At 55.5% G+C, this 13,179-nt stretch overlaps 1 protein-coding gene across 1 annotated transcript in view; it reads right to left on the bottom strand.

Moving 5' to 3' along the window:
• The window catches only part of DYSF (dysferlin), a 61,082-nt gene that overhangs the window by 16,369 nt on the left and 31,534 nt on the right, over positions 1 to 13,179 (bottom strand). Inside the window, 11 exon segments of the mRNA XM_071753117.1 lie at positions 659 to 798; positions 1,963 to 2,105; positions 2,513 to 2,683; positions 3,170 to 3,261; positions 4,107 to 4,262; positions 5,024 to 5,152; positions 5,797 to 5,895; positions 8,321 to 8,383; positions 11,887 to 11,960; positions 12,509 to 12,674; positions 12,854 to 13,015. Of these exon segments, the coding sequence (XP_071609218.1) occupies positions 659 to 798; positions 1,963 to 2,105; positions 2,513 to 2,683; positions 3,170 to 3,261; positions 4,107 to 4,262; positions 5,024 to 5,152; positions 5,797 to 5,895; positions 8,321 to 8,383; positions 11,887 to 11,960; positions 12,509 to 12,674; positions 12,854 to 13,015 (1,395 nt within the window).

The raw sequence follows: 13,179 nt of genomic DNA, 5'->3' as shown, positions 1-13,179 counted from the left end.
CCAGTGCTGGAGAAATCCTCTGGTTAAAGGGGAACCACAGGAGGGGAAGGGTTGGGATGGTGCAGAGCAGTGGCTGTGCAGAGCTGGGGTCTCCCAAACCCTTTTTTCCACGTGTGAGAGGTACCAATGAATCCCTTTGTTCTTTGGGAGCATTTTTTGTGATCCAAATGCACGTGGGTGGGAATCAGAGGAAGGGGCTTAGGGCTGAGGACAGGTGCCTGGGTTCTGATGGGGTTTGGATGGGTTAAAATCATCCATTTGGCTCAAAACCTTCCATTCTGCAGCAGTACTTACACCTTCCAGCCCTGAGGCTGGGTTGGTGCTGCAGAAACCACCCCGAGGCATTGCCAAAGGAGCCTCCGGGGCCACGGCTGCTGCAGAAGAATTCTGCATTCAGCTTTGGATCAGAACAGGATCCCTTCCCCCAGGAAATAAATCAAAACCAATAAAAACTTCAAAATATGGTGATGCAGAGGGGCAGGGGAGGCTGGAATCCATCTCCCCGAGCATCCCTGAGCCAGTCAGCCACAGAGCTGAGCTCCAGCCAGCACCCAGGAGCTGCCTCCCCTCCCTGGGGCCAGCCCAGCTCCCGGTTCTGGTGTCACCAGCAGAGCCCCACGGCCACCTGGAGGTGACATTCCCTCAGCCCATCACCCACCTGCTCGATGTCAGGCTGCAGAGGGCTGTAGAGAGCTCTGGTCTCCACGTGCTCTGGCACCAATCCTTGTTTCAGCAGCACCTGCAGGGCCAAACGCTCCTCCACAGGGCCCAGGTGAGGGTTGGGGGGTTTTCCATCCTCTGCCACAGAGAAGACAAAGAGCACAGAATCATCACCAGGGTTGGAAAGGAGCTCTGGGATCATCAAATCCAACCCTGGATCCACTCCCCCCGTGGTTCCCAGCCCATGGCACTCAGTGCCACATTCAGTCTCTGCTTAAAAACCCCCAGGGATGGAGAATCCCCCCCCTCCCTGGGCAGCCCATTCCAATGCCTCAGCACCCTCTCTGGAAAGAATTTTTTCCTAATATCCAACCTAACCCTGCCCTGGCAGAGCTGAAGCCCCTGCCCTCATCTTACTGAGAGCTGCCTGGGACTGAGCCCGACTCCCCCCGGGCTCCAACCTCCTCTCAGGGTGTTCAGAGAATCACAGAATGGTTCAGGTTGGAAGAGACCTCCAAGATCATCACTCCAACCTCTGACCAACACCACAGCCAACTCCTAAACCCTGTCCTTAAGGATCAGCTCCAAATGCCTTTAAATGCCTCCAGGGATGGTGACTCCACCAGTGCCCTGGGCCATCCCAATACCTGACAACTCTCTCAGTGACAAAATATTTCCTAACATCAGCCTAAACCTCCCCTGGCACAGCTCCCATCCATCTCCTCTGGTCCTTTCACAGTTTCCTCAGGAGAAGAAAGTGTAGAGAGTGCTGGGATGTGCTGGAAAAGGGCCTGGGGGTGCTGGGTGAGAGCAGCTGCCAGGTCAGACAGGGCCCAGCAACGTGGGACATCTTTACCTCCTTTCTTCCCAGCATTCAGGATCCCTGCTGCACCCCCCCAGCTATGGACAATTCCGAGTTGATGCCCAGGGCCCTGCAGGGGCCAGTGTTGGTTTTGGGTTGGGGTTTTTTTTGGTGCTGTTTCCTGCTTTCTGGCACAGGCTGAGCTGGCACAGAGATGGATGGAGCACTCCTCACCCCCCAGGAGGGAGCAGGGGCAGTGTCCCTGGGGATTGGCTCCCTCAAGTCACCCCAGCCCCAAAACACAGTGATGCAAACGTCCCCATTGCTCCTCACCTGGGGCAGACCCAGGCTTGGGAGAAGGGCAGCAAGATGAGGAGGATGGGGATGTGGCCATCACCCAGCCTTGGGTCCCCTGGGGGATGTTCCTGACCTCCCACTCCATCCCTGGCCCTTGGATGAAGGGAAGCTCTTGGCAAGGCCAGGCAGCCCTGTTCCCTTACCCAGCTCAGACAGGAGGTACTCCTGCTCCCTGAAGATCACCCGGTCAGACTTGTAGGTGGGAGCTTTGTAGTTGTGCTGCAGGGAGAAGAGGTGAAGCAGCTGGGAAGGACGGAGCTGGTCCCGCCACTGGTTGGGTCCAGAGCTGAAACCCAAGAGGAGGGAAGAACCCAGCAGTTTGTCACCTGGTGGGACCAGCAGTGTCCCCCCACCCTGGGGAAGGTGCAGCTGACTCTGTGCTCACTGATGACCAGAGCTGGGTGTCCCTCAGCCCCTGATAACCCCCCCAGACCCACCAGCTCACCCTGAGCCCAGGGATGCCCTCACCACGGCGTGCCCGAGAGGCACCAGGGACCTAACGGGACATCCCCAGGGACATTCATGGGGTCTGAATGCTTCTGGAGCAGTCCCAGAGCTCAGGGAAGGTGCTCGGATGTGGGGCTCCTCTGGTGTCTCTCCCACTCAGACACGTCTCAGTGCTGAAGCACAGCACTGCTCAGATCCCCTGGGAGGAGACCCCAAGATCCCTGCCCAAGCCCCCCAGGTACCCACACGCAGTAGGTCTGGGGGAGGCCACAGCGTGCCCCGTATTTGGAGAGGAAGCGATTCTCCAGGTCTATGGAGGTCTCCCCAATCTTCTCATCCTTGGACAGGAGGTCGTAGTCATAGAGTGTGACCTTCAGGTCCTTCTCCAGAGGCAGCGTGCAGCTCAGCTCAAACATCCTGCACGAGGGGAGCCAAGAGATCCCCCTGAGCCTGATGCCCCGTGGGAAATGGACACACACACCATCCCACCCCATTCCATCCATCCCATCCTATCCTACCCCACCCATCCCATCCCATCCCACCCCATTCCATCCATCCCATCCTATCCTACCCCATCCATCCCATTCCATCCCACCCCATCTCATCCCATCCCACCCCATCCATCCCATCCCCTCCCATTCTATCCCATCCCATCCCACCCCATCCATCCCATCCCACCCCACCCCATCCCATCTCATCCCATCCCACCCCATCCATCCCATCCCATCCCATCCCACCCCACCCCATCCCATCCCCTCTCCAGGTATCAGGGACACCTTTAACCAGAGGCTGCTCCCTCCATCCTGAGCTGGGATGCAGTCTGGGAGCCTTTCCCTGGCTCATCCCTGTTCCCTCCCCAGGACAGAACCCCAAAACCTCCCAGAGGCCCCGGGCTGAGCTCACTTTCCAAAGACAGGCTCCAGCGTGCAGGGCAGGTAATTCTCCTGGTCACTGATGGATTTCTTTCCCACTGAGACCTTCACGTAGGGATCACACTAAAGATGGGAATGGGAAGCAAGGCAAGGAGGGGTCAGGGCAGGGCTGAGGGCACAGGAAAACCTCTGCCTCCCCTCCTCCCAGCGTGGGGAAACCACCCCATGGGGGTCCCTCAGGACTCAGGATGTTCTGGTTTGGGGTCTGCTGGGGAAGAGATTTATAAAGGTAGGGGGCTAAAAAGCCAAAAGAAAGACATTTGGGTTAAAAAAAAAAGCGTGGCTCCAAAGCTCTGTTTCCAAGATGCTGCTACAAGTTGAAAAATGAAAAATAAAATAAATATTAAAGTAAAAATAAAATTTAAAATAATTTTAAAGTGGGAGCATGTTTTAACATGAAATCTCGTTGTGCATCTACAGATTGTATCAGAGATTTTTGACATTTTTAGCAAGTATTAAGCTTCTCTCTCACAACTCCTTGATTTTTTTTTTCTGCAGAGTGAAACAAAATGCACATTTTTCTTTTTCAACCAACAAAATTTTCTTTTTACACTGAAATTTTCCTTCCAGACTGGCAAAGCTTTGCAAAAAGCGGCCATGGGAGAGGCCAGGTCTTGTTTCCTTTGGCACCAAAATCCAAAAAACCAACCAAACAACCAAACAAACCAACCAATGCAACTTATTGAGCTCTTTTGTCCAACCCTACTGCAAAATCCCTCGGGGTGGAGGAAGAGTTGGCTCCTGGGATCCCCAGATGTTGCAGGGGAGGCAGAAAGAAAGGGCAGATTGTCACCTTCTCTGCTGTCACCGTGGCTTTGACATTTTAAGTCATTTATGCAAACATTCATCCGTTCAATCCAGGCTGCAGGAGCCCCCCTGGGTCAGCACAGAGTTTTCCCAGAGGATACCTTCCCATTGGGGTCCTTGGGCTGGAGGTTGAAGGCCCGGATGATGTAGACCCTGAGCAGACACTCCTGGGGTCCTCTGTCAGGGAGCTGCTGGAACTGCCGAGGTGGCACCGGGGCCCGGGGGTCATCGGGGAGGGGGTAAATTCTGAAGGAGCCCTGTGAAGGACAGAGGTGCCTGCAGACCCCCCCTGGGGATGGGTCACGTGGGAGCAGGTTGGCAACAACAGGCTGGGTGGTTGGGTGGGGTCATAGAAACATGGGGGGGGTTGGGTGGGGTTGGATTGGATTGGGTTGGGTTGGGTGGGGTGGGGTGGGGTGGGATTGGATTGGATTGGATTGGATTGGGTTGGGTTGGGTTGGGTTGGGTTGGGTTGGGTTGGGTTGGGTTGGGTTGGGTTGGGCTGGGCTGGATTGGGTGGGGTGGGGTGGGGTGGGGTTGGGTTGGGCTGGGTTGGGATGGGATGGGATGGGATGGGATGGGATGGGATGGGATGGGATGGGATGGGATGGGATGGGATGGGATGGGATGGGATGGGATGGGATGGGTTGGGATGGACTGGATTGGGCTGGGCTGGGCTGGGTTGGCCTTTAAAGGTCTTCAGTCCAAGCCCCCTGAGGTCAGAGCCCAGATCCTGACCCCTGTTTGTCCTCTAGACCTGACCATGTCCTCCAGGCCTTTCATGGCCCAGGGAGCCAGGAGGGGGGTGATGAGCTCCTGACTCACCCATCCAGACACTGGGACTGGAAGAGCTTTAAGGACCAGTCTGGGATGGAACTGGTGGGAGCTCAGCAGCCAGAGCTGCCCAGTGCTCTGCTTCTCTGGCCCAATTCTCAGTGATGTCCCAACCCAACCAGCCCAGCTGGCACCAACCCCTCAGCACCAGCTCCTTCCCCCTGCAGAGCAGAAACCACCAGACCTTGAACTCCCCCACCACGGAGGGGTCATCCCTGGAGTCCTCCGAGCGGCCCCGGTAGAGCCTGAAGGTCTGGCAGAAGTCTGAGAGATGCTCAAAGTCCTCCAGCTTCTCCAGCTCCGTCTCATAGACCTGGGGAGGGGGAGATGGGGTGAGGGGGGGACTGGTCCTGGGCAGGGGGGACCTGCAGAATGTCCCCGGGGAGATAGGGCAAAAACTGACCCAAACTTGTCAGTCCTGGGACAGAAGTGTCCCCTCCCCAGGGCAGTGATGAAGAGCAGGCTCCTGGCAAGGGGAGCCCCTCACAGGAGACCCAAACTCAGGCAGGATTTCTCATCAGCCTCCAGACAAACTCTTCTCCAGTTTGGTCCTGTCTGGGTCTCTGTGCTCATCTCAGCACAACCCCCCCCTGAGCCACCTCTGCTTTTCCTTCTCCTCCCCAAACCCTTTGCAGGGGGAAGGTCCCCACCTCCTCTGCCACTTAGAAAAGTGACAACTTCCTGAAGGCTGCAAAAGGGGAAATTACCAGGAAGGATTTAAAAATAAATAAATGAATAAATAACTCCCCCAAACCTTGAGTTTGCAAAGTAGTTGTTTTTGTTTTTTTTTTAACTAAAAATACCTGCTCCCCAGGAAAATTCTGACTTCGGTTGTTTGGGGTTTTTTTGCCTCAAAGTAAAAAAAAAAAAAAAAAAAGTCATAAAAAAAACCTTAATCAAAGCTGTTGGAAAAGCACCAGGGAGAGAGCAGGTGCAATGGGTCAGACCCACTCTTACCTGCAGGGTGTCAAAGCCCTTCTCCAGGTAGCAGCCACATTTCTCCCTCTCTCCTGTGGACGCGTAGAATTTGCTCCACCAGTCAATGAATTCCTCCTCCTGTGCCAGGGGACACCAGAGTCACACATCCCACCCCAAAAACACCCCCAGCTGGAGCTGGAGCCTGGCCTGGGGGGCTTTGGGGGACTCTGGGATGAGCCCACCCTGCAGCTCCTCACTCCAAGGATTTTCTGGGATGCTCCCAACCCCACTGCTGCATCCACAGCAACTCCAGGGAGCTGGAGCTCTCGGGATGAACCTCAGGGGAGGAGCTCACAGGAAACTTCCAATGTTTGGGGTTTGGGTTGTGGTTTGTTTTGGGGTTTTTTTGTGTTTGTTTGCTTTTGTCAGGGTCAGATTTTGTCCCTTTGGGGAGGGTTTTCCCAAGAGCAGGACCAGAGAAGGGATGAGACAAATGAACTCTGAGCTGACAGGTTGAAATTCAGGGAGGAGGAGAGGACTTTGCCTGGAAGGGATTTCTGGGATGGGAAATGCCTTTTGGGTTTGTACCCCAGCAAATCCCAACCCCTCCATCCAAACAACGTGAGCAAATCAATGCATCCATTAAAACTCACAGATTTCCACTAAAAAAAGTGGTCCCCAGGTGCTGTACCTCTCAGGAGGAACACAACCCTCTCCTCACTGATATTCATGAAGAAAGGGGCTCAAGCTGCCCATCCCCTCACTGCCCCGCAGCAGAATTTGCCTCATTCCCACCCAAACCTCCCCCCAGCTCCCAGGATGCTGCAGCAGACCCACAGCTTTCATGGGAACATCATTTCTTTTGGAAATCTGCACAAGCCAAGGCAAAGGGGCTTTGAGTCTGACTCCTGAAATGTGCCCAAAAAAAAAAAAAAAAAAGAAAAGAAAAAAGAATGCTCTCTTATTTTAGAAGTTCCCCAAGTTCCAGCAGGCTGCCCTAATGGGGAATCAGAACTGAGGTTTATTGGGGTTAGGTCTGAAGCCAGTGGGTGCAGGGTTTAAATTGCTGTCTGGAATAGACATGGGATTTAATAGCAGCATCAGAGAAATTAACTCTGAGGCCTCTGCTGCCTCCTCTTTTCTGAGGAAAAAAAAAAAAAAAAAAATTTAAAAATTGCCTTTCGTTGCTTTCAGCCCTGTTTTATTGTCTCCAAAGCTCCACCCTGCCCATCCTGGCTGGGTTAAAGCATCCCACAGGTGCTGAGTGACCACGAAATCATTTCAGCTGATGTCCCCACTTACCCATGGGATCCTCTGCAGCCCCAAGAGAAAGAGGTTGGTTAGAGAGTATCTGCTGATTTCTACTGATGTTACCAAACAGAACATAATGAAACAAAAGCAAAGAAGAAAAGAAAAACCTCTCCTTGGGCTTTCCTGACCACCTAAGCCCAAGCAAGGTGGCAGCTGTCCCCATGTCAGCTTCCCCTGCCCAAGGGGCTCCATCACCTACAAATGCGGAGCAGGAGCAGTTGCAGAGGTGCCAGGGAAAAATCAGATTTTTTTCCCTGCTTTTCCTGCCCGAGACACTGGGGGGGAAGTGTCAGCATCAGAGCTGTCCCCTGTCCCCTCAGCTGATGGAAAGGTCCCTGGGGGGCTCCCACCCAGTGCCACGGGCCACGTCCCAAGGATGAAACCAGGAGAGAACAGTGCGAGGAGGAGATTCCCAACACCCAGAGCTCTCCCAGCTGACACTAACAGGATAAACCATAAAAATGTGCTCTGGTTTGGAGCTAGAAAACACAGCAAATAACCAATTATTCCAAATAGTTTACAGAGCCTGACTTTTTGTTGTTTGGCTTGGGCCAGCCTTGCTAACTGTGACGGGTTATTTATACTCCTTGCAACCCAAGCGTGGCAACCCAACATAATCCCATAACTGGGCAGAGAGGAGCCTCCTTGGGACAGTTCCATAGCTCAGGGGGGTCTGAGGGCTCCTTCTGAGCTCCTCTGCCCTGGGAGATGCTCCACAGGCACCAGAATCCTGCAAGTGCTCCAGCAGCAGGAGGCTGGAGAGGAGATCCCACCAGGAGAGGGTGATGGAGGAGATCTCATCCAAAGGGTGATGATGCAGGAGATCTCACCAGGGCAGGGGGATGGAGGAGATCTCACCAGATCATTTCACCATCTGGGAATGCACTAAAGAGCTGGGAGCACAGAGAGCTCCATGGTTCTCCTTAACAATCCAAACCACCACATCCACAGGATTGTCCAAAGCAGGAACCCCATCCCTGGGATGGAACCTTCCTCCTCGTGGAGGAACAACACCTTAAATCTCCAGCAAAGTGCCTGGGATTTGTCCCAGCACCCCAGCTGGAATGTGGGACATGGAGGAGCACAGGAAGCCCTCAACCACATCACTCCACCTTTAGGAGGATATTTCCATTTTTCCAGGGTTTTGTTGGTTTTTTTTTCCCCGAGACCTTTAGACACAGACATCCCCACATTTCCCACCCAGAAAAGTCAGGAGGCAAGGGGGGCAGTTAGGGATGGAGCAAATACCTACATGAGGCTGGGCCCGAGCAGCTGGGGTGTTAATTAGTGCTGAGCTGGTCAGAGCCTCTGCAAGCTACAAATTAAAATGATTGGTTAGCAACCAGGTTAGAGACCACCATGGAACAGACATCAGCAAAAGCACAACTCCAGAGAGAGAAAATGGATGGACCCAAAGGGTGGCACCTTCCCCCTCCCCTGGGCACTGAGGGTGAAGCCTCCCCAGATGTGGCCAGATGTTCATCAAGGGGGACTGGGCTGAAATGGCTGCAGAGAATAAATGGGGTGTTAAAGAAGGGAAAAAAAGATTAAAAAAGGGAAAACTCCAGGTGACAGCCAAGCTGTTGGTGTTTCCCAGCACAGCACAGGGGCTGCTGAGGGCTTGCAGAGACAGTGAGCCAGGGAGGGACCTGCCCTGGCTGTCCTTGGCAAGAAGGGGTGAGGAGACTTCAGGAGCAACGTTTGAAATGAAAAACAAAACCATGAAGAATGAGCACAGTTTGTCCCTGGCAAACCAGGAGCTGCCCAGGGCAGCAAGTGGCAGCTCTGCTTCTGTCTTGCCAGGTGGGGAGGAGGGAGGAATGAGATGTTCTCACCAAAAGGTCCCTGGTTTGGAGCATCAGGCTCTCCTTACACACTGCTTTACACCCCATCAAACATCAAACCACGCACTGGGTAAAGCCAAAACCTCTGAATTTCCATCTGCTTCGTGGGGGATGGGTTTCCCCAGGCTCAGGTCCCACCAGGAGACCCAGGAAACTCCTGGAAGCCAATGGGAGGAAGCCCCTCCATGACTGTTTGATCAGAAGAAACAAACAGACAAAGCCCTGCTCATCCCATGGGATGCAGAGGGACCTCATGGTCCTCCCTGCTCTGCTCCTCATGGGGATGAGGACCCAAGGAAGGGCACGGAGGGGTCAGAGCAGGCAGGGATCAGGGCAGATCTACACCTGGATCACCCTAAAAAACCCCACAGCAGCTTGGGGACCACCTCAGCCCTTGCAAACCCCCACCCTGTGCATCTCCAGGAGGAGAAGACAAGAAGGGCTCAGCCCAGGAGAGCTGGCTGCAGAAAAATTGCTTTTCCTGGGAGCTTTAGCAGCTTTTCTTTTTCCTTCCTGTATGGTAAGGGTGAGCTCTGCAGCCCCAGGCACAACACAGCCTCGTTGGGAACAGACCTGGGGCTGAACTTCTCACCCCATGGGAGGAGATGGACAGCACACCCAGCAGAGAGGGTTCAGGGATGGTTTTGTCCCTGTTTCAGAGGACAACAAAGCCACCCTTTGTGCCCTCAGCCACCAGAGGAGGGACCCAGGCCAGGCTTGGCAAGGAGGGAGAAAGGCTTTGGAGCCCCACAATGAAACACCCAGGGCAGGAACACTCCTGCCTCCTGCTTCCAAGGAGAAGCAGCATGGAGATGGCAGGGACCCCTGGCCCAGGATCCATCCCTTTTCCCCAGGAAAAGGTTCCCCCCAAAGCTGGAGGGGAGCAGAGCAGGGTGGAGGGACCTTGATGGCTGCAGGAAAAGTCACCCCATGTCCAGCCCCAGGAGAAGGGACCAGCAAAACCATCCCTGGGGGCTGTGACCCTTCCCTGGGGATCCATCCCACCCACAGCTGCCTTGCAGAGGCTCTCACCACCCTGCAGGAGGTGATGGGTGCCACCTCAGGCCACACCAGGGATGGACTGGATGATCTCAGAGGCCCTTTCCAATCCAGCTGATCCTATGATCCTATGGCTCTGTGATCCTATAATCTTATGATCCTATGGCTCTAAGAGCTCACCCAGCCCCATGCAGCTCCTCAGGGGTGAAGTCCTGCCCTGCACCCCTGTTATTCCCTGACCTCCCTTTTCTCCTGAGCACTTTCTGGGCTAGAAAACCAGGTTGTTGTTTGGGGTTTTTTGGGTTGGTTTTTTTTTTTTTCTCTGTTTGCAGCAGTGAAAGTTCCCATTCCCAGCCTCCTCTTGCTGTGTTTCCAGGGCCACGCTCCAGTTATTTTCCTGCTGCAAGCTGAGGCAGAGCTGTAAATGCTGCAGAGCAACCCGGGCCAGGGGGTGGGGAGGCAATCAGGGTGTCAGGAGGATTTTCTGTCTGGAGCTGCCTTTTCCCTTTCAACACCTCTCCTGCTCTGGGGCCGAGGTTTCCAAGCCCCACTCTGAGGAGTCGGGGAGCTGAGTGAGGAGCTCAGCAGATCAGCTCCTTCCAGAGAACTGCAGGATCAGGTGGGTTGGAAAAGGCTCTGAAAATCAACGAGTCCAACCCAAAACCTCCCAGTGCCAAGGCCAGCACCAAGCCACATCCCTGCCCGGGATGTCCCCAGGCTTGGGGATGGCATGGACAGGACCAGCTGGCCACAGACTGGGCAAGCACTGGCCCAAATCCTCATCCTTCCTGAGCCCAGAGGCTGAAAGCTGCAGCACCCACTGCTGCTGCAGGAGGGGAACAGCACAGCACCAACCTCCCGTGGTGGTGGGGGGTGAGGAGAGAGGGGCAGAGCCCCCATCCCCAAACCCCCAGGGGACAGCCTGATGCTGGGACCCCAGTCTGAGCCCCCCCTGGGATGTGACAGCAGAAACCTGATGGGAGGGACCTGGGGACTGTGAAGGGAAGAGAACCCTGTGTGGCACCAGGAGGGGAGGGAAAGGCAGAAGCATCAGTGCCCAAATTGTTCATCTGGGCTTTTGTGGGCAGCAAAAAGCAGAGCCAGAGCCCACCTGAGAGCCCATGGAGAGCTCCAAGTACCACCCAGCACCCACAGCCCTCAGAACAGGGCAGGAGGGAAATGCCAGGACCCCCCAAAGACACCAAAGGGCAGGAAAAGCTCCTCCTGATGCCTCTGGGGATGCTTCCAGCTGCCCCTCAGCAGCCAGGGTGACCCAGAGCTGGCACTGACACCTCCAACAGGACACATCTGCTGGCAAAGGCTACAGAAAGGCAAAGCACCAGTGTCACCAGTATCACCAGTGTCACCAGTGTCACCAGACGCCTCCCAGCTCTCCTTCAGGGAGCAGGAACAGCAGCCCAGGTGGCGTGTCCAGCCTGCCCCATCCACAGGGGACAGCTGAGACCTCTCAAACTCATGGCACAGAGATGCTTTGCATCCCACATCCCACATCCCAAACCCCACATCCCACATCCCAAACCCCACATCCCACATCCCAAACCCCACATCCCACATCCCTCCCTCCTGGCTAAAGCATGTCCAGGTCCCACCTCCCTGGGACATTCTGCAGTCCTGGTGCCCACCAGGCTCCTCTGCAGAGTGAGCAGAGCTGCTGGAGCACCCAGCAGAGCCCAAAGGGGGGGGGGAAACCTTCAGCCTGAGCCCAAAGCCTGCGTTTGAGGAAGAGGTGGCTGGAGGGCAGGGAGAGAGAGAGGTTCTTGTCCTCTCTTCCAGGAAAGCAAATGGGTGAGAAGGAGGAGTCTGGGGCTGGTGGAGGAGAGGGGGTGGAAGCTGGAAAAGGAAGGTGGAACCAAGACATGAGCTCACATCAGAGCCCTGCACTGCTCTCCCCCTCTCCCTGCACAAGTTCCCCATCCCCAGCAGTGTCCTCCCAGCCCTGTGATGTTCTCCATACCTGGGCAGGAATAAGGGGCTCTTTGTCATCGATGTCAATGAGGACATCATCCCTGGGTGTGAGGCTCACATCATCTGCAACCAGAGCATGAGGACCTCAGCTGTTAGGAACCCCAAAACTGAGTCACCTTAGGATCAAGCTCAGCCCTGCCCAGAGCCCTCACAGGCTCAGGTCCTGCAGGTGGGACAGCTTGGCCACGGGACAGCCCGTGCCACCAACCAACCCCAGAGCTAAACTGGGTCAGTCCTACAGCTGGGATGAGCCCAAAGCAAATGGGTCCCAGGCAGTGACCCCACAGCTTGGGGGGTTTCAGGCTCTGCTCCCCAGGAGCAAGGGATGGGATGAGAGGAACTTTTGGCACAACTCAAGTGGTGCCAGGGGAGGTTTAGGTTGGAGCTGGGGAAGAATTTCTCCCTGGAAAGGGTTGTCAGGGCCTGGCCCAGGCTGCCCAGGGCAGGGCTGGAGTCCCCATCATCCCTGGAGGGGTTTCAGACCCTGGGGATGTGGGGATGAGGGACATGGGGTGGGGGGTGGTTTGGACTCCATGATTTAAGGGTTTTTTCCATGCAAAAGGACTCCTGGAGCAGGGCCTGGGTGTGCACCCAGCACGGTGCTCAGGTACCTGGGTGCTCCTGGGGACCCTTGTTCTCCTCCCTGTAGGGGTCCCAGCTGAACTCCTCCAGGCAGCGGATGCTGCACTGCCCCACCACGGGTCTCCTCCCAAAGGCTCTGTTGTCCAGGACCTTGATGATGAGGGGGGGGCTGTAGAGGCTCTCCTTGGGCAGACGCTGTGGGCAGAGAGGGGTTGAACACAGAGGTGAGGAATTCACCAGGGATGAAGAACAAACCCTGAGCGGGGCAGGATCAGCCTCACCCTGGGATGCGGGGTTTTTACAGGACCTTCTGGAGGTCCCTCCCGAGGGGTCCCCCTGTGCCCCCTGACTCAGGGCAGGGCTCAGCTCCTCACCACCTCCATGTAGAGCACACAGACATCAAAGTTGGGGTTCTTCTTGACGTTCTTGATGACAGAGGACTGCACGAACTGCCCCCCACACTCCACCAGCAGGCTGGGAGAGGTGACACTGGCCAGCTGGTAGCTCTTGAGGTTCCTCAGCCCCCAGGCCAGGATCTGAAGGGTGAGGGGAAGAGACAGCAAAGACTCAGCCACAGGGTTTGTCCCCAGGCCTCTCGTCCCTTCAGCAGCTTCTCAGCATGGAGGTAAAGCTGAAGGAGGAGGTGGAGGTGTCACCCGTGGGGTGGCAGGGCAGACAAGGTTTGTCTGACAGCTCCTTC

Source organism: Heliangelus exortis, chromosome 10 (genome assembly GCF_036169615.1).
Source record: "Heliangelus exortis chromosome 10, bHelExo1.hap1, whole genome shotgun sequence".
In the NCBI taxonomy this organism is placed as follows: Eukaryota; Metazoa; Chordata; class Aves; order Apodiformes; family Trochilidae; genus Heliangelus; species Heliangelus exortis.
The sequence above is the reverse complement of the archived record's forward strand: the minus strand, read 5'-3'. Positions and strand labels throughout refer to the sequence as shown.